At 38.4% G+C, this 27,874-nt stretch overlaps 1 protein-coding gene across 3 annotated transcripts in view; it reads left to right on the plus strand.

Annotated features, from left to right (window-relative positions):
• The first annotated feature begins 636 nt into the window (after positions 1 to 636).
• The window catches only part of KIF11 (kinesin family member 11), a 42,698-nt gene continuing 15,460 nt past the window's right edge, over positions 637 to 27,874 (plus strand). The window contains exons 1-16 of one of the 3 annotated variants that reach the window (XM_027586759.2): positions 637 to 942; positions 7,097 to 7,229; positions 8,278 to 8,375; positions 8,463 to 8,541; positions 8,961 to 9,146; positions 9,261 to 9,385; positions 12,227 to 12,317; positions 13,742 to 13,984; positions 15,483 to 15,578; positions 19,326 to 19,414; positions 20,264 to 20,351; positions 21,669 to 21,857; positions 22,492 to 22,699; positions 23,801 to 23,973; positions 26,722 to 26,847; positions 27,373 to 27,531. In XM_027586759.2, the coding sequence (XP_027442560.2) occupies positions 866 to 942; positions 7,097 to 7,229; positions 8,278 to 8,375; positions 8,463 to 8,541; positions 8,961 to 9,146; positions 9,261 to 9,385; positions 12,227 to 12,317; positions 13,742 to 13,984; positions 15,483 to 15,578; positions 19,326 to 19,414; positions 20,264 to 20,351; positions 21,669 to 21,857; positions 22,492 to 22,699; positions 23,801 to 23,973; positions 26,722 to 26,847; positions 27,373 to 27,531 (2,160 nt within the window). In that variant the 5' untranslated portion in view covers positions 637 to 865. Of the gene's footprint in view, positions 943 to 6,662; positions 6,715 to 7,096; positions 7,230 to 8,277; positions 8,376 to 8,462; positions 8,542 to 8,960; positions 9,147 to 9,260; positions 9,386 to 12,226; positions 12,318 to 13,741; positions 13,985 to 15,482; positions 15,579 to 19,325; positions 19,415 to 20,263; positions 20,352 to 21,668; positions 21,858 to 22,491; positions 22,700 to 23,800; positions 23,974 to 26,721; positions 26,848 to 27,372; positions 27,532 to 27,874 lie in introns of those variants that run through there. The other 2 variants (XM_027586763.2, XM_027586772.2) reach the window with 2 other exon arrangements.

The raw sequence follows: 27,874 nt of genomic DNA on the forward strand, positions 1-27,874 counted from the left end.
CCTTTTGCTTGGAATCATTTAATGGTGACATCTTCTCATCAGTTAAAGGATAAATTCAGAGTCCTAAAAGTGACATTTAACACCCCTTTCATCGCGATTTGGTACTCGTGGTAACCTTATTTCTTAACACTTCCTAGTTACTCAAGGCTATTCTGGACGCTGCCTCCGAGAAAGGGGCTCGCTTTGGACCTCTCTCTTCTGTGCTTCCATAATACTGTCGTACCATCCGCTAATAATTATAATCATGGCCAGCTTTCCTGACAGTACATGTTCTAGTCTAAGCTATTTGCCCGCGCTAGCTCAATTCTCACCGAACGCTCTGAGATGGTTGCTATTATTTCCATTTTGAAGATGAGGAAATCTTGGTTTACAGACGTTATGTAACTTGGGCAAGGTCATGTTGAAGAGTCACAGTGTTTACTCACGCGTCTCCCCCATCGGACTGAGTTGCAGGAGAGGAAGGACAGACCAGCTTTTTACTTTCCCGCGGGCCACGCCCCGAGGGCGGGTGCCCTGGTGACGACACCGCGTCCCATGGTGCCCCGCGCGCCCAGGGCGCTGCTATTGGCTCGGCGTCTCGGCTCTTTTTTCAAATTGAGGCGCCGAGTCGTTGCTCTGTTTCCGAGGCTTCGGGCGGAGACGATATTGGTGATTCCGAGGGTCCCGCTAGTGCGGGACAGACGCTTCGGTCAGTCAGAGCCCCTGGTGGAGAGCGGAGACGTCGAGCTGCTCGCGTGGCTTTCCCCGGCCACGCCAGTACCCGGCGGGGGAGGTGGGCACCCGGGCCGCGCCGACCGCAGGGCCCCTCCGCGCCCCACAGCTCCCGAGTCCACAGCAAGGCCTTGACCTTCGCGCGGGGATCGTCATGGCGTCCCAGCCGAATTCTTCCGCGAAGAAGAAAGAGGAGAAGGGAAAGAACATCCAGGTGGTGGTGAGATGCAGGTAGGGCGAACCCGGCAGGATTGGGAGTGCGGGGCTTTGCTGCTGGGCTCCCTCCTGTGTTGTCCGGAGAGGAATTTTGTTTGCAGTTTCTGCGGGGAGCAAACCTTCCTGTTTCGCAGTTCTCCGCATTCGGTCGATAAAAATGACACCAGATTGCTGTGAGGAGTAAATTAGTGCCTGTTTCCGAAGAAAGGGTATTTGTATAGGAGGTTGTATTTTAAACTGCTATTCAGAAGGAGAGTTTGATCGCGGGTCTTTAGGGAAAAGTTTGTTCTTTTAAAAAACTAATGTTGGAAAAGATTTAGGTGGCACTTAGTATATGCCACTCCTTGCATTTTCTCAGTTTGGAAATAAGACTGCATACCTACTCTGCAGGTGTTTTAGTACTGATGTTGGGATTACCGTCCTCCGTCATTTCTAAAAGCATCATCGATCAATTGTTCTTTCTTCTAGATGCAATGTTTTCTTAATCCCTACCAAACAGGGAAACATCATTGTATTTAAATTTTAAAGATTAGTTTATAGAGTGAGTTTATGTTTTTAAAAGGAGACAACTTAAGCCAGTATAGCTTTCTGATTGTACTGCAACTTGGTCTTACCAAGGGAGATAGTTTCTTCGGGGTGAGTGGGGTGGAGGTGTTCAGCTCTCCCCAGATTGATTTCCAAATAACTCCCCAATTTTAAAATTAGTAGAGGAAGAACATACTCGTTATACAAACTGTTGCTTAATTAGAGATTGATTTATTCAGCTTTTTAGAAGCCCTCCACAGTTTACTGGTCTACGTGTTTTGTGTGTCTGTTTTTGTTGCTGTTGTTTTAAACATTCTACCAATCATCAGCAACTTTTCTGTAAATCCAAAAGTTCTAAAATTTTTAAAAAGGGGTTATTTTTAAAATGTGTGAAGAAACTGTCTTAAATTATTGCCTCCTCAGCTTTGGTGACTTGAATTGGAGATGTCGAAGATAATAGCTAGCTTTCTGAACTAGGTGTCAGAGAGGAAATTTGATGGTAACCTTAAGTTCGACCACTTACTAGTTGTACTCTATAGAGCTTCAGTTAACAGTTACTTGTTTTGAAGATTGGAAAAAAAAAAGTGTAATACAAACGCAAATTTTTATTTATTTTTTTAAAGATTTTATTTTTAGGCAATCTCTACACCCAGTGTGAGGCTCGAATTCACAACCCAGAGATAAGAGTTGCATACTCTACCTACTGAGCCAGCAAGGCCCCCACAGACGCAAAGTTTTAGATTATTTTGATCGTTTAATAAGGCTAGACAATACTGCTTTTTCTGGATGGTTTTATTTTCTTTAATTTTCTTTTTTATTGTTAGTTACAAAATATGTCAGACCTATAAAAAGTTATAGAGAACAAAGTAACAAACATCTGTGTATCCATCACCTAAATTAGAAACAAAACAATCATTACAATTGGAACCCCATTGTATCCCTCTCCAGTCCCCTTCCTCTCCCCAAGAATTAAACATGATGTTTATTATCCCCATACATTTCAAGTCTTACCTAAAAAGAGATTTCTTTTACTTTGTCATTCATGCAAAGTGCTTAGGTTGTGTCTAATTATTTACAATAATTTTTGTATAAAGAGATGTTTTTCTTTTCATGCTTTTCTTTTTCAAATATCTTTCCTGGGGCAAATATGTCCTTAAGCTTTAATAAATAAACAATTTATGAGGCCCTCAAGGTTGTCAAACTTTTTCTGTAAAGGGCTCACATAGTAAAAATTTTAAAGTATTTTAGGCTTTGCAAGCTACATGTAGTCTCTGTCACATATTCTCTGATTTTTTTTTAATTTTACATTTTTAATTGACACAGTTTATTGTAACCTAAGAGGTCAGCAAGATTTCAAGAGAGAGATGACTTTATTACTTAATTACAATGAATACAATCTTTATTATGTTTTTTACTAGTATTATCACTGTATGAAGAGAATTTTTTATTCTACCTATACACAGCTCAAGAGAAAGGTATAACTTCTGGAATTGAGGAACTGATAGTTTTTATATAGAGAAGTTTTAATAAGGAAATAGGCTTTGATATATGTATACACAAAGACACATATATACAAAACATTCCTCCCCCTTGTATAAGTGTACAGGTTAGCATAAGTCCTATTAAGAACATAATATAAAGGGGGCGCCTGGGTGGCTCAGTTGGTTGGGCGACTGCCTTCGGCTCAGGTCATGATCCTGGAGTCCCGGGATCGAGTCCCGCATCGGGCTCCCTGCTCAGCAGGGAGTCTGCTTCTCCCTCTGATCCTCTTCTCTCTCGTGCTCTCTATCTCTCATTCTGTCTCTCTCAAATAAATAAATAAAATCTTTAAAAAAAAGAACATAATGTAAAGGTTTTAGGATTTAAGTTAATTTTGGCATTTGAATCTAGACAAGTGCTTTAGCAATTTAGATCTGAACTTTTGTGAATCATTCATATATTTTAAAAGCGTATACTTGTGTTTTTTTATTTTTTTTAAAGATTTTATTTATTAATTTGAGACAGAAAGAGAGAGAGAGAGCACGAGCAGGGGGAAAGACAGAGGGAGAGGAAGAAGCAGACTCCCCACTAGCAAGGAACCCCATGCAGGGCTCCATCCCAGGACCCAGGGATCATGACCTGAGCCAAAGGCAGATGCCCAACCATCTGAGCCACCCAGGCGCCCCTAATTGTTTTTTTTTTAAAAGGCCCAGACCATCTTTCCTTAAACAGTAACCCAATGTGATGCTATAGTTACCAAACGGAGAACAGGACTGTTAATTCTGTATTAAATCAGCAAAGGATATTTTAGAGAAAGGACAACTTGGAAAACGAAGACTTCAGAGTTCATTATTCCAAGTTCAGAGCGTTTTAGTTATTAGCAGTGGTTACCAAATAAGCTGAAGGTCGATCTCTTTAAGGAGCTGCTTTGTAATTAGCTTTGTTAGGAAGAGACACAGAACTGTTTCATTCTTTCACTTTAAGATGATGCAGATTTATCCTTGAGAAGATTTTCTGAAGTTGGTATCCCTGTCAGCAAAGAGTCACTCCTGGCATGCTCCTCACAGTAGAACATAAGGTCCGATGATGCCATTGAAACCTTTGTTCCTTTTTTTTTTTTGATATTTTATTTATTGATTTGAGAGTGAGAGAGAGCTTGAGCAGGAAGGAGGGGGAGAAGCAGACACCCCGTGGAGCAGGGAGCCCGATGCGGGGGCTTGATCCTGGGATCAGGACCTGAGCTAAAGGCAGACATTTAGCCATCTGAGCCACCCAGGCGCGCCCAAACCTTTATTCTTTTATGGAGGCTTCTGATCTCAACTGCTGCACAATTCTTGCCTGGGCTATGTTTGTTGGTGCTTGCTGTTTTGCTGGACATCTTTTACCTGAAATCAGTAAGACTGTGTGGTCCATTTTCAGGTTTTCAGTAGTGGAATGAATCTGCTAAAGAACTGCTAGCACTGCAGCATCTGATTCTTTTTTTTTTTAATTTTTTTATTAAACAACCCTTTAAAATTGTAAAAATCAGTCTAGGTCTCTGGTATGAAAAGGGCCAGGTTTGGCCCACAGATTGAAGGTTATAGACCACTCACATGATTTAACAACTGGCTGTCTTTATTACACTACTTAACTCCCCTGTGGGCACCGCCCCTCCCCCCCCATCTACCAGGCTCTACCTCAGGGCCTTTGCAATTTCACTGTCTAGAAAGCTTTCCCACCAAAATAGCTACATGACTGGTTCCCTCACTTTTTAGATTCTGCTTAAATATCATTAAATATCAGAGAAGAGACGCCTTCCCTGACCACCCTAAAATAGTGATAGCAACTGCCCATTTTTCCCCATCATTAATTCCAATCCCACTTCGTCTGTTTTATTTACTTTGAGATATCTATTTATAACACTAGGATAAAAGCTCCCTGAGAATAGGAATTTGGGTGTTTTGGGTTTTTTTTGAAACTTGGTTTTGTTCACTGGTATATCCTCAGTTCCTAAACAAATATCTACCATATAATAAGTACTAGATGAATATTTATGGAATGAATAAATGAATGTAATGTAACTGTAGTGAGGCCAACAAATCGATGGGTTTGTTAACATCATTAACAGGAACCTTATAATTTCTAATTAGAGAAGTTTGGTTAGGAATATAGTGGCTTTGCAATACTTTTTATTATAGTACAAATAGTCCTTAAAGCTCTTCAGTGGGAGTTTTGATAACTTAGAAATGTGGAATCTTTGTGATTATCTACTATTTGGTTGTGACATCTTGAATGGTATTTATTTGGTTAACATCATCACACATCCAGGCAAGGAGATTAGTTGAGAGATGCTAAGAATGATAGCCTAATTGAAAAAGCTTTAACCACATGAGAGCAATTCATTGTACTTGATACTCTTGGCCTACCTCAGTATAAGTTGGTTTTGACTTAGGTTTCTTGAACTTGTAATAATATTGCATGTCATGGGTTATGTGCATTCTGTAGGTTTCACTACATTTGACAATCAATAGCATTATATATTACCAGGAAGTTGGTGAGTTAAATTTCCCAGGATCACAAATTTGATTTTCTGACTGTCAAAAATATACTAGGGATGGGGCATGCCAGAGGATGTTGAGGTATCATTTTTAAAATAAATAGCAACTTGGTTTGTCTAGTGATGAGGAGAAAGATAATTTCCCATTTGCCATTTCCTTTCAAAAAAGGTGATACTGAATGGGAAAAATGAATTCAGGTCAAGAGTACATTTCTCTCTTTGGCCCAGATGTGTGTTAAGTATATGCATATCTTAATGATGCCACTTTGTGGACTATGGTTCATTTCAGGTCTTCCATCATTCCTCTTAGGATGACATTTATTAAGTATGTAGTTTAACAGATATTAGGATGCCTCCTATGTGCCAAGCAGAGTAGGAGCCACTGGGAAACTGTAAACTAAATAGGATATCTTTTCTTTTTTTTGAGGGGGGGGCACGTGTGTGAGCAAGTAAGGGCATGGGGAGGCAGAATCCCAAGCAGGCTCCATTCCCAGCACAGAGCCAGCACAGGGCTCAGTCCCACGATCTTGAGATCATGACCTGAGCAGAAATCAAGAGTCAGATGCTCAACCCACTGAGCCACCCAGGTGCCCCTAAGCAGGATTTCTTTTCCTACATTGTGAGGTTGGTGCTATTACTTAGCCCCATTTTTCAAATGGGGAAGTATGCACACAGGGCTACATTGCCCAAGCAGACTGGATCAAGAGTCCTCACTCTACGGAAAGCCCAAGAAGGAATTTAGCTTAGAAGATTACTTCCTTTGGGAGTCTTTCCCATCACCCATGCTTCCCCCCACCCTTCCCTGTCCCGATCAATTAAATTTTTGCTATATATTCCCACAGCACCCTTTACATACCCTTTCTAAACATTACTTCTCTTATAATCATTTGTTTTATGTTCCTATTCCCCACTAGGACAAACTGAGTTAACACATGTGAAGCATTTTGAATAGTGAGTACCTGGCATATAGTAAATACTCAATGTATTAGTCATTATTATTTTTTTTTTTTAAAGATTTTATTTATTTATTTGAGAGAGAGAGAATGAGAGATAGAGAGCACGAGAGGGAAGAGGGTCAGAGGGAGAGGCAGACTCCCCGCCGAGCAGGGAGCCCGACATGGGACTCGATCCCGGGACTCCAGGATCATGACCTGAGCCGAAGGCAGTCGCTTAACCAACTGAGCCACCCAGGCACCCAGTCATTATTTTTATCTGTTTTTTATCTTGTGCCAGTTATCCACTGACAGGTTAGTATTTTGAACACAAATTTGCCATGTTCTTTCTGCTACGTCATTAACCTCACTTTCTCAGACTAAGAATAGTGGAAATAGAAATCTGAAAAATAAGTTTGGCATTTTTTTACAATTCTGTTAACATCTACTCCAAGAAGCTGTCAGAATTGTCATGTTTTACATGTCTTTGGAAAGTAAAAAACCTATTTTTTATTTCTGGGAGTAGAAACTAAAAATTCTGCTTTAGCAGTATCATTTAGTCCCCCATTTAATCCTTGTCACCAATAGTGTTGTCAAAAAACTTCACCTTGTTATTATCTAAGGTATTAATGACAATGTCATCTATAACCTGATAACTAAGAGTTTTTTAAATAACTTTGTACATTTCTTTTTATAGACCATTTAATTCGGCAGAACGGAAAGCTAATGCCCATTCTGTAGTAGAATGTGATCATGTACGAAAAGAAGTTAGTGTACGAACTGGAGGATTGGCTGACAAGAGCTCAAGGAAAACATATACTTTTGATATGGTACCTATTTTTCTTTTTTTTTTTAAGATTTTATTTACTTAATAGCATGTGCGGGAGTGGGGTAGGAGCAGAGAGACTCGTGCCGAGTGCAGAGCCCAACATGGGGCTCGATCTCACCACCCCGAGATTACAATGTAGGCCAAAATCAAGAGTCAGATGCCCAACTGGCTGAGCCACCCAGGCGCCCCTGGTACCTATTTCTTAAAATGCTACTACTCCTTTATTATTTACTATGTAAAGTTATTCTTGGATACACATTTCCTTTAGGTTCTAGTGTACAATTCCAAGTTTCAGTTGACTCTTTGAGTTGTCATATGGTTTCTAGTGGGCTGAATGAGTTAATATATTAAAAACAAAATTCTTTTTTTTTTTAAGATTTTTATTTATTTGTTGAGAGAGAGAGAGAATGATAGAGAGCATGAGAGGGAGGAGGGTCAGAGGGAGAAGCAGACTCCCTGCTGAGCAGGGAGCCCGATGCGGGACTCGATCCTGGGATTCCAGGATCATGATCTGAGCCAAAGGCAGTCGCCTAACCAACTGAGCCACCCATGTACCCCTAAAAACAATTTTTTTTTTAAGATTTTATTTATTTATTTCACACAGAGAGAGACAGCGAGAGAGGGAACACAAGCAGGGGGAGTGGGAGAGGGAGAAGCAGGCTCTTCGTGGAGCAGGGAGCCTGATGCAGGGCTCGATCCCAGGACCCTGGGATCATGACCTGAGTCAAAGGCAGACACTTAACAACTGAGCCACCCAGTCGCCCTAAAAACAAAAATTCTTTTCTTTTTTTTTAAAGATTTATTTATTTGAGAGAGCTAGAATGAGAGAGAGAGAAAGAGTACATGAGGAGGGGAGGGTTAGAGGGAGAAGCAGGCTCCTCGTTGAGCAGGGAGCCCAATGCGGGACTCCAGGATCATGACCTGAGCCAAAGGCAGTCGCTTAACCAACTGAGCCACCCGGGCGCCCCTAAAAACAAAATTCTTAAAGTGAGTAATTTTGAAGTATTTTTTTTTCCTGAAGAATTGCTTTGATTTTTTTTTTTGGATAGGTTTTTGGAGCTTCTACTAAACAAATTGATGTTTACCGAAGTGTTGTTTGTCCAATTCTGGATGAAGTTATTATGGGTTATAATTGCACTATTTTTGCGTGAGTAAAACACTATTTTTCAAATTGCTGAAAAGGTTTAGATGCATGTATTCGTTTTCTAATTAACACTTTTGTTAATTTTGACAGATATGGCCAAACTGGCACTGGAAAAACCTTTACAATGGAAGGTGAGAGGTCACCTAATGAAGAGTACACTTGGGAGGAGGTATTTATTGTTTATAATAGATTTCTGTCTCTAAAGTGGCTGAAATATAACTGAATAGAAAACTTGGTTGAAGGCCTCTTTCTTGAAATAGAGAAGATCAGTATACCCATGTCAAACATGATTGTAGGATAAACTACTATTTGAGTGAAATTAAAGTATATGGTATAGTTCCTGTTTAAGAAACATAGCGTCATTAGGAGAGAAAGGACCAATACATACAGCACAGTTAAGTGATAAGAGAGGGGTCTGTTTGAGACAGAATAGTTGGAGTAGAATATTGTCGAAACTGAGCCACCCAGGTGCCCCTCATATTTGTGTTCAAATATATCATAAAGGAGGCCCTTATTATATGCGTTTTAACTGCCATAGTAAATGGCATTCTTCTCTTATTTTAGTCCTTATTAATATTATAATTTCAGGATCCCTTGGCTGGTATAATTCCACGTACTCTTCATCAAATTTTTGAGAAACTTACTGATAATGGTACTGAATTTTCAGTCAAAGTGTCTCTGTTGGAAATCTATAATGAAGAACTTTTTGATCTCCTTAACCCATCTTCTGATGTTTCTGAGAGACTTCAGATGTTTGATGATCCCCGTAACAAGGTAACTCAGTCTTTGAGAATGAAATGTCTTTGGATTTTAATGTGTGATGCTTTGAGAAGTCAGTATATATATATTTTTTGTCAGTCTAATGGATGATCTTTTGATATTGGTCAGAGGGGTGTGATAATCAAAGGTTTAGAAGAAATTACAGTACACAACAAGGATGAAGTCTATCAGATTTTGGAGAAGGGGGCAGCAAAACGGACAACTGCAGCAACTCTGATGAATGCATACTCCAGGTAAGAAAGCCAGTGTCCTCCCCCCACCGCTCCATTTTCTTTTTTTCCTTTTTATTATTTATTTATTTTTAAAGATTTTATTTATTTATTTGACAGAGAGAGGCACAGCGAGAGAGGGAACACAAGCAGGGGGAGTGGGAGAGGGAGAAGCAGGCCTCCGACCGAGCAGGGAGCCTGATGCGGGGCTCGAACCCAGGACCCTGGGACCATGACCTGAGCCGAAGGCAGACACTTAACGACTGAGCCACCCAGGCGCCCCTCCATTTTCTTTTTAACATGGGAAGTCAAATTGGGGTGGGTCAAAGTATGTGAGTCACATACTAGATGTATGTATGCTTGATTGCATGCTTTAGTAATTGGCTTGAGACTTAGAGGCAAGCACCAGTATTGGAAGAATGTTGAAAAGGGAACAAAGACAAGTTGAATTAGAGAAGAAGTATTAAACTTTTTTAAGTAGATTATTTTTTCTCAAATGAAATTGTACACGGGAGCCTAGATTAACATGTGCCTGTTATAGTCGATTTGAGGGTGGGATGCTCAGAGGCTTACCTCCTCAGCCTCATGAAGGTTTTCCCTGAGCACTTTTTTGGGGTGCCCATGGATACCCAGAACAAAGTTTGAAAGCCCATGGTTTAAATAAGGATTAGAAGAAAGTCAGATAGCTTCATTTGATTTTTTTCTCCAGCTTTATTGCAGTATGATTGACAAAAATTATATATATTTAGGTTGTACAACATGATTTAAACTTTTCTCATATGGCTTCATTTTAATATAGGAAGACATGGTCACTAACACTGGCTTTCCAGGGTAGAAAGGGGCATAGCTGATAGCACCCCCTATAGAATGAATCCCAAATTCTAGAAAAGCAGTTTACCAAGTCAGATGGATATTTTTTCTGCCGGTCTTTGAAGGAAGCATCAGAGTGTAATTAAAAGAGCTATGGAGTGGGAGTTAGATATTTGTGTTTAGTTCTAGTTCTGGAGTTAACCAAACACGTGACTTAAGGAAATAAGTGAATTTAGCTGAATATCAGTTTCTCTGACCTACAAAATAATTATTGGAAATAGATCTCAGGGTGCCTGACTGGCTCAGTCAGAAAAGCATGCAACTCTTGATCTTGGGGTCATGAGTTTGAGCCCCACTTTGGGTGTAGAGATTACTTAAATGAAAACCTAAAAAAAAAAATTAGATCTCTTATTTCTTTGCTCCCTTATAACTGGAAATTTCTGCATCTCTATAAAAAATTACATATACATTTAAAGAAGAAAAATAAGATGAAAGTAATGAAAATCATGACATTATGGGTGATTTTTATGATTTTAATTAAATTTTCCTATAATAGCTTTCCATTTAAAAATTATATTGGAGGAAGAAGTTTAAGACTAAGTAATATTTTTCTCTAAATACTTTTCTTTTAAATAAATTCCTGCTTTTTCATAAATTTGTATAATTTAGGACTCTTTTTTTTTTAAGATTTTATTTCAGACAGAGAGAGCATGAGTGGGGGCGGGGGGGCGGGGGTGCAGAGGGAGAAGCAGACTCCCTGCTGAGCAAGGAGCCCGACTCTGGACTTGATTAATCCTAGGACTTTAGGATCACAACCTGAGTTGAAGGCAGATGCTTAGCCAATTGAGCCACCCAGGCACCCCTAGGACTCATTTTTTTATATGTACACTTGAGTAAAGGTCTCTTTATGAATGTATGTGGTAAAGTGAAGGAAAACATTAAATTTTCCAAAATCATAGTTGACTTCTATGCTTAATTGCATTAATTCCATAATCTTGGATTAGAAATGGGTAAATAATGGTAGAAAAATATGAAATATATATTGAATTCAGATTTATAGTTTCTTTATATTTTTCCTGTGCCCTTCCCCTTTTCTGTAATTTTAAATAATAAATAAAATATGATCCTTACTGTAAAACTTTCCAAATAACATGAAAAGTGCAAATAAGAAAATTAAAAATTATATTCCTCAACTAATCACCAATGACATTAACAAACATAGGGATGTTCACCAAATGTCATTGATACAGGAATAAAAGAGGTCTTTGGTTGTCTATATAACTTGTATCCCTCAGATAAAAACTGTATTTCGGTAATCATTGCTATTCACCATTTGCTTTTCAAGAGAGGGTATTGGGCGCCTGGGTGGCTCAGTCGTTAAGCGTCTGCCTTCGGCTCAGGTCATGATCCCAGGGTCCTGGGATCGAGCCCCACGTCGGGCTCCCTGCTCAGCGGGAAGCCTGCTTCTCCCTCTCCCACTCCCCCTGCTTGTGTTCCTGCTCTCGCTGTCTCTCTCTGTCAAATAAATAAATAAAATCTTTAAAAAAAAAAAAAAAAAAAAAGAGAGGGTATTAACTATTTCTGATGACATTCTCAAAGCAGAGCAATATATTTTTACAACAATTGACATTGGAAGCAAGTAATCTGATGACTTGTGTGGTACTGTTTGAATTTATGGTAATGACATATTTCAAGAGATTCTTATAAATAAGAAGATTGATTGCAAGCCTTCTCCTCTGACGTACCACGCAACTGTCCCAAACCGACCCCACATCCAGCTTTTAGAGGTCTTGAGGATTCTAGTTCCTAAGTCTTTTAGGGTGTTTACAGGTAGTTTCTTAGTGGGGTCCCCTTTGCAGGCAGCAAGTACAAGAAAGCAAAAACCTAAGCGTTGTTCTGTCTACCCTGTCTTCCAAAATCTTATTAATGTCTCCTGTCTGTATTATCTTTCTCTGCCTTGTGGAGTTTGATCTTTCTTTGCTCTTTTTAATATTTTATAGAAAGCAAATAATGTTTTACATTATAGTGACTGGACAACCTGATCTTGTTTTCTAGTCGTTCCCACTCAGTTTTCTCTGTTACAATACATATGAAAGAAACTACAACTGATGGAGAGGAGCTTGTTAAAATTGGAAAGTTGAACTTGGTAAGTATCTACCTTAATACTAGTTTCATTCTTTTTTTTTCCCTCCAGCGTTATTGAGGTATAATTGACAAATAAAATTATATATTTAAAGTGTACAATGTGATGATTTGATATATGTTCACTTTGAGAAATGAGGTTTTAACCATAATCAGGTTAATTAACATATCCTTCACCTCACATAGTTACTTTTGGGGGGGTGCTGTAAGAATGTTTAGGTCTACTTTTAGCAAATTTCAGTATAGTATTAACTGTCATCACCATAGTGTACATTAGATCCCCAGAGTTTATTCATCTTATAACTGAAGGCTTATATGCTTTGACCAGCATCTGCTTCTCCCTCATTCCCCTGCTCCTGGTAACTCATTCTCTCCATTTCAGTGAACTTTCCTTCTCCCCGCCTACCTCCTCAATTCTACACATAAGAGAGATCATATAGTATTTGTCCTTCTCTGTCTGGCTTATTTTACTTTGCATTATATCCTCTAGGTTCATCCATGTTGTTATAAATGGCAGGATTTCCTTCTTTCTTATGGCTAAACAAATATATTCCATTGTTTATGTATACCATATCTTCTCTCTATTTTTTTTTTTAAGATTTTATTTATTTATTTGCAGAGAGAGACACAGCGAGAGAGGGAACACGAGCAGGGGGAGCGGGAGAGGGAGAAGCAGGCCTCCCGCAGAGCAGGGAGCCCGATGCGGGGCTTGATCCTAGGATCCTGGGATCATGACCTGGGCCAAAGGCAGACGCTTAACAACTGAGCCACCCAGGCACCCCCATTTCTTCTTCATTCATTAGCTGACACAGTTTCCATATCTTTGCTATTGTGAATAATGCATTGAACATGGGAGTGCAGATATCTCTTTGAGATACTGATTTCATTTCCCTTGGATACTATACCTAGAAGTGGGATTGCTGGATCATATGGTAGTTCTTTTCAACTGTTTCATTCTTTTTTTTTTTTTTTTTTTTGAGAGGGAGAGAGAGGTTGCGGGGGCAGAGGGAGAGGGAAAGAGAGAATCTTTTATATATTTTTAAGATTTATTTATTTTAGAGGGGAGAGAGGGGCAGAGAGAGGGAGAGAGAATCTCAAGCAGAATCCTGGCTGAGCGAGGAGCCCAACATGGGGCTTGATCTCATGACCCTGAGATCATGACCTGAGCCAAAATTAAGAGTTGGATGCTTAATGGACTGAGCCACTCAGGCCCCCTCAACTGTTTCATTCTTGACCACCTCAGAGCAGCTTGAAATTCTGTACTTCTAGACAATATTTTTGAAGTCACTAGGTAATTAGCTTTGTAGTGGATTGTTAATTATAAAAAAATTATTTTGCTAGCTATTTAATATATTATATTTGAGAATGAAAGTCTTTGTGTCCAAATCCAGTGGAACTGACAACCTACTTTTATTTTCGAAATTCAAGGTTGATCTTGCGGGAAGTGAGAACATTGGCCGTTCTGGAGCAGTTGACAAGAGAGCCCGGGAAGCTGGAAATATCAATCAATCCCTTTTGACTTTGGGAAGGGTTATTACTGCTCTTGTAGAAAGAACACCTCATGTTCCTTATCGAGAATCTAAACTAACTAGAATCCTCCAGGATTCTCTTGGGGGACGTACAAGAACATCTATAATTGCAACAATTTCTCCTGCATCTCTCAATCTTGAGGTGAGCCCTTTAATAGGTATCTGCAAGTGTAGTAGGTGTAATTATTATTTAGCTATCACATATTTTATTTTACTTTTTTATTTTTATTTTTTTATCACATATTTAAAAAGTTCATTAATTGGCTTCATTCATTCTAAGCAAGAGTAAAAGAATCTGGATATTGCACATGGACATAGAGGAGGACACCACTGAAAAAATTGTCTTTCTCCTTCCTGGCAGAGTTTTTAATCTTAAAAAGCCAATTACTTAATGGCTTTTCCCACACAGTCTTCAAAAGAAATTGCTGTGGTCATTAGCAGTGCATGGTTACATGGGGTATGGAGATTTTTTTTTTTTTTAAGATTTTATTTATTTGAGAGAACGAGTGGGGTGGAGGGGGAGAGGGAGAGCGAGAAGCAGACTCCCTGCTGAACAGGGAGCCTGATGGGGGGCGGGTTACGGAGATTTAAGTGAGGACTTAAAAGTGGGTTAAGTGAATGCTAGTGTTGTAGAAGCTCTTAGAGGGCACTGAAGGATGGGGTTGGATGTGTGAGAACAGGTGGTAAAACCAAGAGAAGCAAAAAAGATGGTGAAATCTCTTATGATTGTCTCCTTTAAATGGAGTTACAAAAGGTTTTATAAGGGCTCTAACTCTCCTTTCATTTTAAAAAACATCTTTACTGAGATATAATTCACATACCATTAAATTCACCCATTAAAAATATGTAATTCGATGATTTTAATTATTTGCTGAGCTGTGCAACCATCACTAAAGTCTGTTTAGAGCATTTTCATTACCCCAGAAAGAAACCTTGTTACCCATTAGGAATCACTCTCCATTTGCCCCCACTCCCAGCCCTAGGTCACTACTAACCTACTTTAAAGTATTTTTCTTTTTTTTTTTATTTTTAAGATTTTATTTCTTTGAGAGAAAATGCATGCACAAGCCAGGGGGTGGGAGGGGGAGAAGGGAGGGTACAAAGGGAGAGGGAGCAGCAGACTCCCCACTGAGCAGAGAGCCCAATGTGAGGCTAGATCCCAGGACCCTGAGATCATGACCTGAGCCTAGGGCAGATGCTTAACCAGCTGAGCCACCCAGGTGCCCCACCCTACCTTTTTAATCTATAGATTTGCCTAGTCTGGACAGTTCGTGTAAATGGAATTATGCAATAAGTGTTCTTTTGTGCCTGGCTTCTTACACCTAGCATGTTTTCAGTGTTCATCCATGTGGTTAGCATGTATCCATGCTTCATTCCTTTTTGTAGGTAATTTTGCATTGTATGGATATAGGATGTTTTGTTTATTCATCAGCTGATGGGGTTCACTGAGTGTGAAGACTGAAGTAAAAAATTCTTAGGGTATAGTGGTCCTAGTGGATGATAGATTTTTAGGTTAGATATAACCATAAATTATTTCTTGTAAGTTATTTTTTTCTTGTAAGTTATTTTATAGTACATTTTATATAACAGAACTATGTTATTCTTATAATATCTTTTTGTAATTGCCATTTTCTTCACAGGAAACTCTGAGTACATTGGAATATGCTCATAGAGCAAAGAACATACTAAATAAGCCTGAAGTTAACCAGAAACTCACCAAAAGAGCTCTTATTAAGGTAATTGTGAATTTGGTAATTGTTAAAAGATTTGTTCATTTGCCTGTGGTAAGGCTTTTCATCTAATGATTTTAATTAATTACCTAATATATTAAAATGTTTTTTTTTAAGATTTTATTTATTTGAGAAAGAATGAGAGCACGAGAGGGAAGAGGGTCAGAGGGAGAAGCAGACTCCCTGCTGAGCAGGGAGCCCGATGTGGGACTCGATCCCAGGACTCCAGGATCATGACCTGAGCCGAAGGCAGTCGCTTAACCAACTGAGCCACCCAGGCGCCCTTAAAATGTTTTTTCTAATGCTAATATGGTGACTTTACCAGCTCTATCAAGTCAGCAAAATTTGCAATTATTTACATTTACAAAATTTATTTATTTGTAGCTTTAGTGTATAATCACCATACATTAATGTGGTATTAGGGTATAATTTCCATAACACTCCTCCATTGTAAGCCTACAATGCAATGATTTTTAGTACATTTATAGAGCTGTGCAACATCACTATAATCTACTTAGGAAATTTCTATCACTATATGGTTCCTCTTTTCCCCTTTGCAGACAGTCAGCCAGCCACTGATGTACTTTTTGTCTGTAGATTTGCCCTTTCCAGACATTTCTTAAATGGAATCATGCAATATTTGATCTTTTGCATCTTTCATTTAGCATAACATTGGGGCTTCATCTATGTTGTACAATGTATCAATAGACTTTTTCTATTGCCAAATGGTATTCCATTAAATGGATAATAACACATTGTGTTTATCCATTCACCAGCCAATGGACATTTGGATTATTTCCAGTAATGCTGCTATGAACATTAGCATATAAATCTTTGTGTTGATGTATTTACAGTCTTCTTAGGTAGATACCTAGCAGTTTAATTTCTGTGTTGCTCAATAAGTTTATGTTTAACTCTTTAAGAAACTGCTTTCCAAAGTGGCTGTACCACTTTAAATTTTCATCAGCAGTGAATGTGTGAAGGTTGCAGTTTCTCCACATCCTCTCCAACACTTGTTATAGTCTCTTTTTAATGTTAGCCATTCTAATAAGTGTATAATTGTACCCTCCGTGTGGTTTTAATTAGCATTCCCCTAATGAATAATGATAATGAGCATCTTTTCACATGCTTGTTATCCATTTGTGTATCTTTTGTGAAAAGTCTATCCAAATTCTTTGCCCAGTTTTTAGTTGGTGTTATTCTTTTTTTTTTAAAGATTTTATTTATTTATTTGAGATAGAGAGTGAGAAAGAGAGCACAAGCTGTGCGGGGAGAGGGAAAGGGAGAAGCAGGCTTCCCGCTGAGCAGGGATCCCTCATGTGGGGCTCAATCCCAGGACCCTGGGATCATGACCTGAGCCAAACGCAGACGGTTAACTGGCTGAGCCACCCAGGTGTCCCTTATTATTAAGTTATAAAGAGTTGTTCATATCTTTCAGCTACAAGCCTTTATGAGATGATTTGTAAATACTTCCTCCCAGTCTGGCTTGTCTTCCTTTTCTTGGTGGTTTATTTTTTTTTTAATTGAAGTTTTCATTGAGATAATTGAGAGAAATAATACAGAAAGATCCTTAGCATATTTTGTTAAACTACAGTCAAGTATCACCACAGGGATATTGACATTAATAACAGTCCATTCATCTTATTCCTCAGTTCTCCTTGTACTCATTTATGTGTGTGTGTATTTAGTTCTATACAATTTTGTCATGTGTAGGTTTGTGCATCAACCACCACAGTTAAGATACTGAGCAGTTCCATCCTCACAGGGGTCCCTCATATTGCCTTTTTATAATCGCTTCCTTCCCACTCTCACTTCCCCTCCCTCATCTTGGATACCTGTTAACCTGTGCTCTATATCTAAGCTCTTGCCATTTCAAAAATGTTATTGAATGGAATCATATAGTATGTAAACTTTCGAGATTGCATTTTTCACTACTACTCAGCAGAATTTTCTGGAGGTTCACCTGAGTTGCGCACATTGATAGATCTTTCCTTTTGAGTGCTAAGTAGTATTCCATGGTATGTATATATTATACATATAGTTTGTGTAACCATTTACCTGTTGAATGACATATGGGCTGATTTCAGTTTTTCACAATTACAAGTAGAACTGCTGTGAACATTTTGGTTATAGGTATCTGTGTAAACATAAATTTTCACTTTTCTGGAATAATTGCCCAAGCGTGTCAGTTGTTGGGTATGGTAACTGAATATTTAGTTTTTTTAGAGAACTGCCAAGCTGTTTCCCAGAGTGGCTGTACCATTTTATATTCCCACTAGCAATATAGGAGTGATCTAGTTACTCCACATATTCACCAGCATTTGGTGTTGTAACTATTTTTTATTTTAGGTATTATGATGAGTATAATAGGTGCTAAATATCTCACTGTGGTTTTAACTTGCATTTCTCTAATGGCTAATGGTTTGAGCATCTCTTCATGTGCTTATTTGCTATTTGCATATCCTCTTTGGTGAAATGTCTTTTCATGTCTTTAGGCCCATTTTCTAATTGGGTTTTTAATGTTTTTATTAAAAAAATTTTCGGGGGCGCCTGGGTGGCTCAGTTGGTTGGGCGACTGCCTTCGGCTCAGGTCATGATCCTGGAGTCCCTGGATCGAGTCCCGCATCGGGCTCCCTGCTCGGCGGGGAGTCTGCTTCTCCCTCTGACCCTCCCCCCTCTCATGTGCTCTCTCTCATTCTCTCGCTCTCAAATAAATAAAAATCTTAAAATAAATAAATAAATAAATAAATTTTCGGGGTGCCTGGGTCGCTCAGGTGGTTAAGCATCTGACTCTCGATTTTGGCTCAGGTCATGATCTCAGGGTCCTGGGATTAAGCCTCACGTAGGTCTGCTTGTCTCCCTCTCCCTCTGCACTCTCTCTCTGTCTCTCTCTCTCAAATAAATAAATCTTTGAAAAAAATTGGGGGAAGCTGCCTGGGTGGCTCAGTTGGTTGGGCGTCTGACTTGATTTCGGCTCAGGTCGTGACCTCAGTCGCAGGGTCATGAAATCAAGCTCCGAGTCAGACTCCAAGATGGGTGTGGAGCCTGCTTAAGATCTCTGTCTCCCTCTCCCTCTGCCCCCCACCTCTAAAAAAAAAAAAAAAAAAATTTATTTTTTTTATTTCTTTTTAGATTTATTTTTATTTTGAAAGAGTGAGAATGAGAGAGAGAGAAAGTACATGAGAGGTGGGAGGGTTAGAGGGAGAAGCAGGCTCCTTGCTGAGCAGGGAGCCCGATGTGGGACTCGATCCCAGGACTCCAGGATCATGACCTGAGCCAAAGGCAGCCGCTTAACCAACTGAGCCACCCAGGCGCCCCTTATTTTTAAGTAATCTCTACACCCAGCGTGGGGCTTTGGACCTACAACCTGGAGATCATGAATCGCATGCTCCACTGAGCCAGCCAGGCTCCCTGCTAATTGGATTTTTAAAAATTATTGTGGTTTGAAAGTTCTTAATATGTTTCAGATACTAGACCTTTGTCACAAATGTGGTTTGCAGTCATTTTCTCCTAGTCTGTAGTTTATCTCCTTTATATGGCCCTTTTTTTTTAAAGAATTTATTTAAGCTATTGAAAGACTCTATTCTAAACAGATTAATATTGAATGAAAAGTATGATTATGACTTTTATTTTTCATGCTTTAAAAAACATAAAAGGGCTAAGTACATGTTTTATTTGTTAAATATCCTCCCCAAAATGAATGAAAAAAAAGTTAAATGCTAAATTGACACCTACAGTGTTCTTCTTGTGTAGGAATATACAGAAGAGATAGAGCGTCTGAAACGAGATCTTGCTGCAGCCCGTGAGAAAAATGGGGTGTACATTTCTGAAGAAAATTTTAGGTAAGACCTTGGTGCTGTGGAAATTAATTTCCAAGAATAATCATTTCCTGATAGCAAGGTGTTTGAAGTAAAATTTACTTATGTGACAGTAACTAAAATCTTTATATCTAGTGCTTCCTATAAATGCTTCTTTTTCTTTTGATATTAACAGGTAGTTATCAGTTAAAAATTTTTATATGGCTTTAATTTTAAATAATTATAGATTCACATGAAGTTGCAAGAAAAATACAGAGAGGTCCCATGTATTTTTCACTTGTTTTCCCCATTCATTATCTCTTGCATAACTTCAGTAAAACATCAATGGTGGTGTGTGTTGGGGTGCATATTGGGGTATGTGTGCAGGGAGTAGGAGGTATAATTGCTTTGTATATATACTTTAACTCATTTCTCCCATTTTTGCCCTTTATCTCACCCCTTCCTCCTCTGACACCTGATGCCTTTAAGTCTCAAGCCTTTCCTGGATTCTGTGGGTCCTATTTATACTCCATATTCCTGATTGCAGATACTTAGGTTGTATCCTTCCCCATCTCTACTTTATGTGAGTTATAGTCCTTTGTCAGCTTGGTAGCTTCTCAAATTTTATATGTACACGTGCTTTTTTCCCCTCATAGGTAGGGATTCTCAGTTTCAAAATGGAGGTCGCAAGAAGAATAGTCCATTTATAAAACAAGAACAAGGAATACATTTTTTTTGTATAATTTGTATTCATTACTTATTGACATTTAGGCATCATTATCATAGTGATAAATGGTAGAGGTGATGTGTAACTCCTACAGTTTTGTTAGAATAAGTTTTAAAGGAATTAGGAAAAAATACTAACTGTTAAACTCATATTAAACTTTATTTTAGAGCCATGAGTGGAAAACTAACTGTTCAAGAAGAACAGATTGTAGAATTGATTGAAAAAATTGGTGCCATTGAGGAGGAGCTAAATAGGGTAAGCATTTAAAACCGTATTGAATGAAAAAAAACCCAAAACAAAACAGTATTGTATGTTACATGAAAAGCGAATATTAAAAAAATTTCAGAACTTGAGGGACCTGATATTTTTTTAAGATTTTTAATTTATTTTTATTTTTTAAAGATTTTATTTTTTCTAAGTAATCTCTACACCCAACATGGGGCTTAAATTTATAGCCCTGAGATTAAGAGTTGCATGCTCCACTGATTGAGCCAGCCAGGCACCCCTAAAGATTTTTTATTTTTTAAGTAATATCTACACCCAGTGTGGGGCTTGAACTTAACATCCCTGAAACCCTGAGATCAGGAGTCTCATGCTCTACTGACTGAGCCAGCCAGGCACCACCCCCCCGCCTTTTATAACATTCTTTTAATTTGTTCTAAGTCTTTGAAATCCCATGTGTGCTTCATCTATATATCTCAGTTCAGACAAGCCACTGTTTTTTTTTTTAAATAGGCTTCATGCCCAACGTGGGGCTTGAACTCACAACCCTGAGATCGAGTCCCATGTCCTACCGACTGAGCCAGCCGGGCGCCCCCCGCCCGATATTTTTTAAGACTTTTTTTCCTTGCTGACTCATACTAAAATTAAGTTGTATCATAATTTTACTGTAATCAACGATGAAGGAACTGTCTATTTTGACACATTAAGGCAGCATTATAAGAAATTAACTGCATTGTGCGGTTTTATTGTTAAAGCTAAATAATGCTGAGACATTTTCATTACCGTGTGTATCAGATGAGGGAATGCAGATCTTAGGAGAAACCAGATGTTGAATAACTAAGGTGGAGAGACGTGACCTTTCTATGCCACGCTCACATTGTCAGTGTTGAAAGGGACCTGAAGAGCTAACACCACTACACTAACCTGGTATTTAATCTCAAAATTTTTAATGACTTTACAGGAAGAGACCAGATACCATATAAAATGCGCTAACCTACCTGGTGACTTGTTAACAACTTCTCACAGCTTTTGCATGGAAATAATTTGTTTGATTCTTCTATTATATTATGGACTAGCCATAAGTTTGGTTTTTTTATTTCCTGTTTTCTATAAAGTAAGTTTAACCACACCCATTGTTTGTTATCTTCATTTAGGAAAAAAACACTTTTTTTTTTTTTAAGATTTTATTTATTTATTTGAGAGAGCAAGAGAGGGAGCAAGCACAAGCAGGTGGTGGGGCAGGGGGAGAGGGAGAAATAGACTCACTGTTGAGCAGGAAGCCTGATGCAGAGCTTGATCCCAGGAAGGCAGAGGCTTAAATCTTAAAAAATGTTTAAATGTTATATTTAGGTTACAGAGTTATTTATGGACAATAAAAATGAACTTGACCAGTGTAAGTCTGACCTGCAAAATAAGACACAGGAACTTGAAACCACTCAAAAACATTTACAAGAAACTAAATTACAGCTTGCTGAAGAAGAGTATATTACATCAGCTTTGGAAAGTACTGAGGAGAAACTTCATGATGCTGCTAGCAGGGTTTGTCTTTTGTTTTGATTTGTATTTGCATTAAAGAAATTAGAGAATGGGTAGAAGTAACTTTCTTTGCTTAAGCATTAACTGTGAAATTCTATTTATCCACCCCAAATGATATTTCTGTCAATTTAAAGAACATTATTTTACTATTTCATAGGAATTTTCCTCACTAGAATTTCCGACTTAAGGAAAAAACCATTCTTGAAGTTTTGTAAATAGAAAATAATTTTATTGTACCTTGGGGACATTGAGAACAATGATGCAATACTTTCCCCTTTGGTCATGATTGGAACTAATCAGTCATAAAGAATTTAGCACCTTCTAATGGTGGGAGATGGTGAAAGAATTGTTTATTAGGTGCATGTTAGAGGAAATAGTAACACATAATAGAAAAATTTATGAGGAAGTGTAATTACTATATTAGGTTGGCAAAATCCCTTTCCTTGCCTAGATTGCTAGATGAGGGGAAATTCCTGGGCAACTGGATAAATTAGCATGAATTGAAAATGTGTTCTGATACAATATCTAAAACTTACTAGTTCTCATCAGGAGAAATCCTTCTGTAGCACAGATATTTTCATTAGACTGTTCTGTCATATTCATCTTATCAACATTTATTTTAAAAAATTATATATAGTTGCTTACCACAGTTGAAGAAACTACAAAAGATGTATCTGGTCTCCATTCCAAACTGGATCGTAAGAAGGCAGTCGATCAGCACAATGCAGAAGCTCAGGATATTTTTGGCAAAAACCTGAATAGTCTGTTTAGTAACATGGAAGAATTAATTAAGGATAACAGCTCAAAACAAAAGGCCATGCTAGAGACTCACAAGACTTTGTTTGGTAAGTTCAAGCATTTCTAATTAGTCTTTGTGTGATTAGTGTGAGACTAATTTCAAAACTGATCATTTACTATCTTAAAAAACTCAGGGGACCATGTCACTAGTCCCCTCCAGTGCACACACTATCTGTCAGACTAGGGATTATCTTTTACTGCCTTTGAATTAAAACAAATCTTAGCTGGGTTTGGATTTTTTTTTTTCCTGTTTTCTATAAAGTAAGTTTAACCACACCCATTGTTTGTTATCTTCATTTAGGGAAAAAAACACTTTTTTTTTTTTTTAAGATTTTATTTATTTATTTGAGAGAGCAAGAGAGTGAGCAAGCACAAGCAGGTGGCAGGGCAGAGGGAGAGGGAGAAATAGACTCACTGCTGAGCAGGAAGCCTGATGCAGAGCTCGATCCCAGGAAGGCAGAGGCTTAACCATCTGAGCCACCTACGTGCCCAGAGAAAAAAACTCTTAAATATTAGTTTTTTATTTTTTTTAATGTTTTATTTATTTATTCATGAGAGTCAGAGAGAGAGAGGCCGAAGAAGAGGAAGAAGCAGGCTTCCCATGGAGCAGGGAGCCTGATGGGCTCGATCCCAGGACCCTGGGATCATGACCTGAGCCGAAGGCAGACACTTAACCATCTGAGCCAGCCAGGCGCCCCTCTTAAATATTAGGTTTTTAATGTGAAAGTATTATCTTTAATATAGAAAACGTGTAAGATACAGAAATGTAAAAATTTGTAAAAATCACCTAGAGTCTAGTTGCTCTAAGCCAACCACTCTTGTTTGGTTTATTAATTTTATAACCTCTTTTACCTATTACAATACTGTGATTACCTGTAGCTGGAGATCACAATGATTCTTGGTTTACTGTGAACTATAGTGATGGGTCTGATAAACTAACAAATATGACATGTGCTTGCAGAATACTCTAGAACATAAATAATTTATATTTGAAATGTTTCCTAGCTGATGTAATGAGCCAATTATTTTAAGCTTATTTGTTACTACAAACTGCCACAAGGATATAATTTTCTCAACCTCTTTAAAGTACTTCTAACTGTATTAATATATTTATGTCAAAGTTTGTATCTTTTTTCTTTTTGGTATAGGTAACCTGCTGTCTTCCAGTGTCTCTGCATTAGACACAATTACTACAACAGCACTTGGATCTCTCACAGCTGTTCCAGAAAATGTGTCTATACGTGTTTCTCAGATTTCTAATATGATATTAAAAGAACAATCATTAGCAGCAGAAAGTAAAACTGTACTTCAGACATTGATTGTTAGTAAATCTCTTTAAGTATTTTTCAAGTGTTACTTTGCTAAGTCTTCAAAAACAATGTTAACTGCTCTTTCATTTTAAGCTTTACAAAACATGGTTATAAACATCACTTTAAGAGTAGATTTTTATACATATATAGATATATATATATATTTTAAAGATTTTATTTATTTGAGAGAGAGCATGAGCTGGGTGAAGGGCAGAGGGAGAAGCAGACTCCCTCCTGAGAGGAGAGCCCGAAGTGGGACTCAATCCCGGGACCCTGGGATTGTGACCTGAGCCAAAGGCAGAATCTTAATTGATTGAGCCACCCAGGTGCCCCAGATTTTATTTATATATATGTATATATAAATATATATTCTTTAAGATTTTTATTTATTTGAAAAAGATTCATTTTTGGGTACCTGGGTGGCGCAGTTGGTTAAGCAACTGCCTTCAGCTCAGGTCATGATCCTGGAGTCCTGGGATCGAGTCCCGCATAGGGTTCCCTGCTTGGCAGGGAGTCTGCTTCTCCCTCTGACCCTCCCCTCTCTCATGTGCTCTCTCTCTCAAATAAATAAAATCTTAAAAAAAAAAAGATTTATTTTTAATGTTTTTATTTTTATTTATTTGAGAGAGAAAGAGTGTGCACTTGAGAGAGCACGGTGGGGAGGAGGGACAGAGGGAGAGGGAGACGCAGACTCCCTGCGGAGCAGGAAGCCTGATGCAGGGCTTGATCCCAGGACCCAGGGATCATGACCTGAGCCAAAGGCAGACGCCTAACCGAGTGAGCCACCCAGGTGCCCCCCAGATATATATATTTCTTTTTAAATTTTTAAAAAAAATATGATTTTTATTTTATCTTTTTTAAAGATTTTATTTATTTGTTGGAGAGAGAGACAGAGAACGCAAGCAGGGGGAGCGGCAGACAGGGAGAAGCAGGCTCCCAGCTGAGCAAGGAGCCGGATGCGGGATCCCCTGGATCATGACCTGAGATGAAGGCAGTAGCTTAACTGACTGAGCCACCCAGGCACCCCCCAGATTTATATTTTTAAAAGCAAATCTCTCCACTGTTTTGTTCTCCCAGAAAGATTAACTTCCAAATGCATATGACCAACCTTTGACACTTTTTTCACTAGCATCTTGTAACATTAAGAGCAGGAGTTAATAAGCCTGATAATTAGAAAGGACAGATTTAGCACCAGGTGAATTCAGGGGACCCACGAGTTGGTGGTTGGCTCAGAAATTAGTAAATCATCTTTTCCTCAAGGGTTCTGGAATGGTAATGCTGATGTTAAAGTTGACCCAACCAGAGGGGATATAAGTTGGTTAATTTTTTTTTTAAAGATTTAATTTGAGAGAGCGAGAAAGAGAGAGAGAGTACATGAGGGGGGAGAGTTAGAGGGAGAAGCAGGCTCCTCGCTGAGCGGGGAGCCCGATGTGGGACTCGATCCCGGGACTCCAGGATCATGACCTGAGCCGAAGGCAGTCGCTTAACCAACTGAGCCACCCAGGAGTCCCTAAGTTGGTTAATTTTAAAATTATGGTAATACCAAGAAGTGCAAGAAAAAAAAACTGCTAGAATTCTAGGAACACATATGACAATTTATGGGGTCAGATCTGTGTGATCAAGCCCTTCTTAACTGTAAGGCTCCTTTTCATAGTTCTATAGAAGCCACCCATCCAATTACGCTAGTATTACCTCCTTCATAGCTGATTTGAATAATACTCTTATTTGTAATTGTATGATTTGCCCAGGAAGTCCTTGGACATATCTCTTTTCTTCTTTACGTAGGCTCTCTGCCTCCCCTTTTGAGTCTAACAATATTTGTTGAACATTTTCCAAGTAAATAACTACAAATGTTAGTTGACACTGCCTAGATGCAGTGCTTATATGACCCTATTTGATAGATTTCTTCAGTCACCCAAATTTGACAAAGTTAATAGAGGCTCAGTTGGTACTTTTAGGAAATTGATTCATGCACTAAATGCAAGACTGTATTTATTGATGTGTTCCTGCCAAGTTCTCTGCCACCTTGTAAACACTGCTGGAGTCAAGAGAGATGATTGCTTCTCCCACAGGATGAGTTGAAATGATGATAGCTTTTCCTTCCCAAAGAATGCCACTAGCCTTTTCCTTTCATTCCTCACTAATTGTTTCTGTTAGAGTTTCTCACCCTACCCAAGTGAAGGGAACTTAAGGTCACAGTTTTTCCCTTTTTGTAAAAATTACCAATCCAAAAAAAAAAAAAAAAATTCCCAGTCTACATTCTCAACTCTGTATATACCTCGACAAGAACAAGAACCTTGACAAGTTCTTCAGCTACAATAGGATATAAGTCACCAGGTCTTCAGAGTTTAATACTTCCAGCTCAGAGCCTACCTTTGAAGGCTATTTGGTCTCAGCCTTTCTGACTTATTTGAAATTTATTTTGTTAAAATGTACTTATCCAGTTTTTTTTTTAAATTCCCTTTATTTGCAATGCTGATATCTTATCAAATGATTGTTGTTTTCCCCTCTTCTGAATTCTTTGGACTTCTGTTGCATTGGACTGTTAAGAATCTGTCGAACACTACATGACCATTTCTTAATTACTGTAGGTAGAATTAAGTAACATGAATATAAACTCTAGAAACAAATAGGCTCTATAGACTATAAAGATTAGAGAATGGAAACTTAGGATTTCACTATGCATGTGTTAAAGTATTTTAAGATACTGTCATTTAACCAGCCAGGTTTATGGAAGTGAAAATATTCTTTTTAACCAGGATGTACTTAAGACTGACCTTCTAAATTCACTGGAAACGGTTTTATCCCCCACGATGGTGTTTATACTGAAAATCAACAGTCAACTAAAGCATCTTTTCAAGACTTCATTGACAGTGGCTAGTAAGGTAACAAGTGTTATGTTCTTAATTTCTCAAAATCATATTGTTTTTTAAGAAAGAAATTTTATATATCTGTGGCCATATCTGTATACATGCAAAGCCATGGGTTGTGAATGGGAATGTGGAGGAGAGAGGATATAGGATGCTCGCTGCCATTGATGTGATCAACAGAATCCTGGCTAAGAAAAATGAGAGAATGATCTTCAGGATAAGTGTGTGTTTACATAGTAGCATATACATGTAGCATGCTACCTTGAGTGGGTGAAGAAGATACGCATATCCAGGTATACATGCATATGCATATGCACATCTGCCTAAATATGCATAAAATATCTCTGGAAGTATTTAAAAATGATAGTAGTCTTCTCCCAGAGGTGAGAGTGGAACTGGGGCTCCAGGGGTTGGAGAGGGAAGACTTTTCTCTGCATACAGTTTTCTTGCTTGGATGTGTTCTATTTTGTATGTGTTCAACAAACAAACTAAAATATGTTTTTTTAATTAAAAGAAAGAAACTAACTTTTTCCTTCAAAGGTAGAAGATCAGAAAAAGGAAATGGATAGCTTTCTCGGTACACTGTGTAACAAGCTACATGAACTACAAGAAAATACAGTTTCTTCCTTGGCTGAATCACAGAAGCTATGTGAAAACTTAACTGAAGACCTGAAGACAATAAAAAAAATCCATTCACAGGTATCTCATTTAGGTGATTTGGGGAGCATAAAGAGGAAGTTTTGTTATCTTTAACTTGATAATCCCTGTTATGTAATCTGAATGCTAATACTAATCTCATTAGTAGAACAATTTAGAAACCGGAAAATGCCATAGCCACTCTTGCTTACAACAGTAATCCAAAATAATTAAGAATACTTTTCTTGACCAGTTAATATTTTAGGATTTGCTACATTTAGAACCCTGTGCTAAAGCACTATAAGACAAACAGGAGGGGCGCCTGGGTGGCTCAGTCAATTAAGCATCCAACTCCTGATCTTGGCTCAAGTCATGATCTCGTGGTTGTGAAATTGAGCCCCACGTC

The sequence above is a fragment of the Zalophus californianus genome, chromosome 15 (assembly GCF_009762305.2).
Source record: "Zalophus californianus isolate mZalCal1 chromosome 15, mZalCal1.pri.v2, whole genome shotgun sequence".
Taxonomy (NCBI): Eukaryota; Metazoa; Chordata; class Mammalia; order Carnivora; family Otariidae; genus Zalophus; species Zalophus californianus.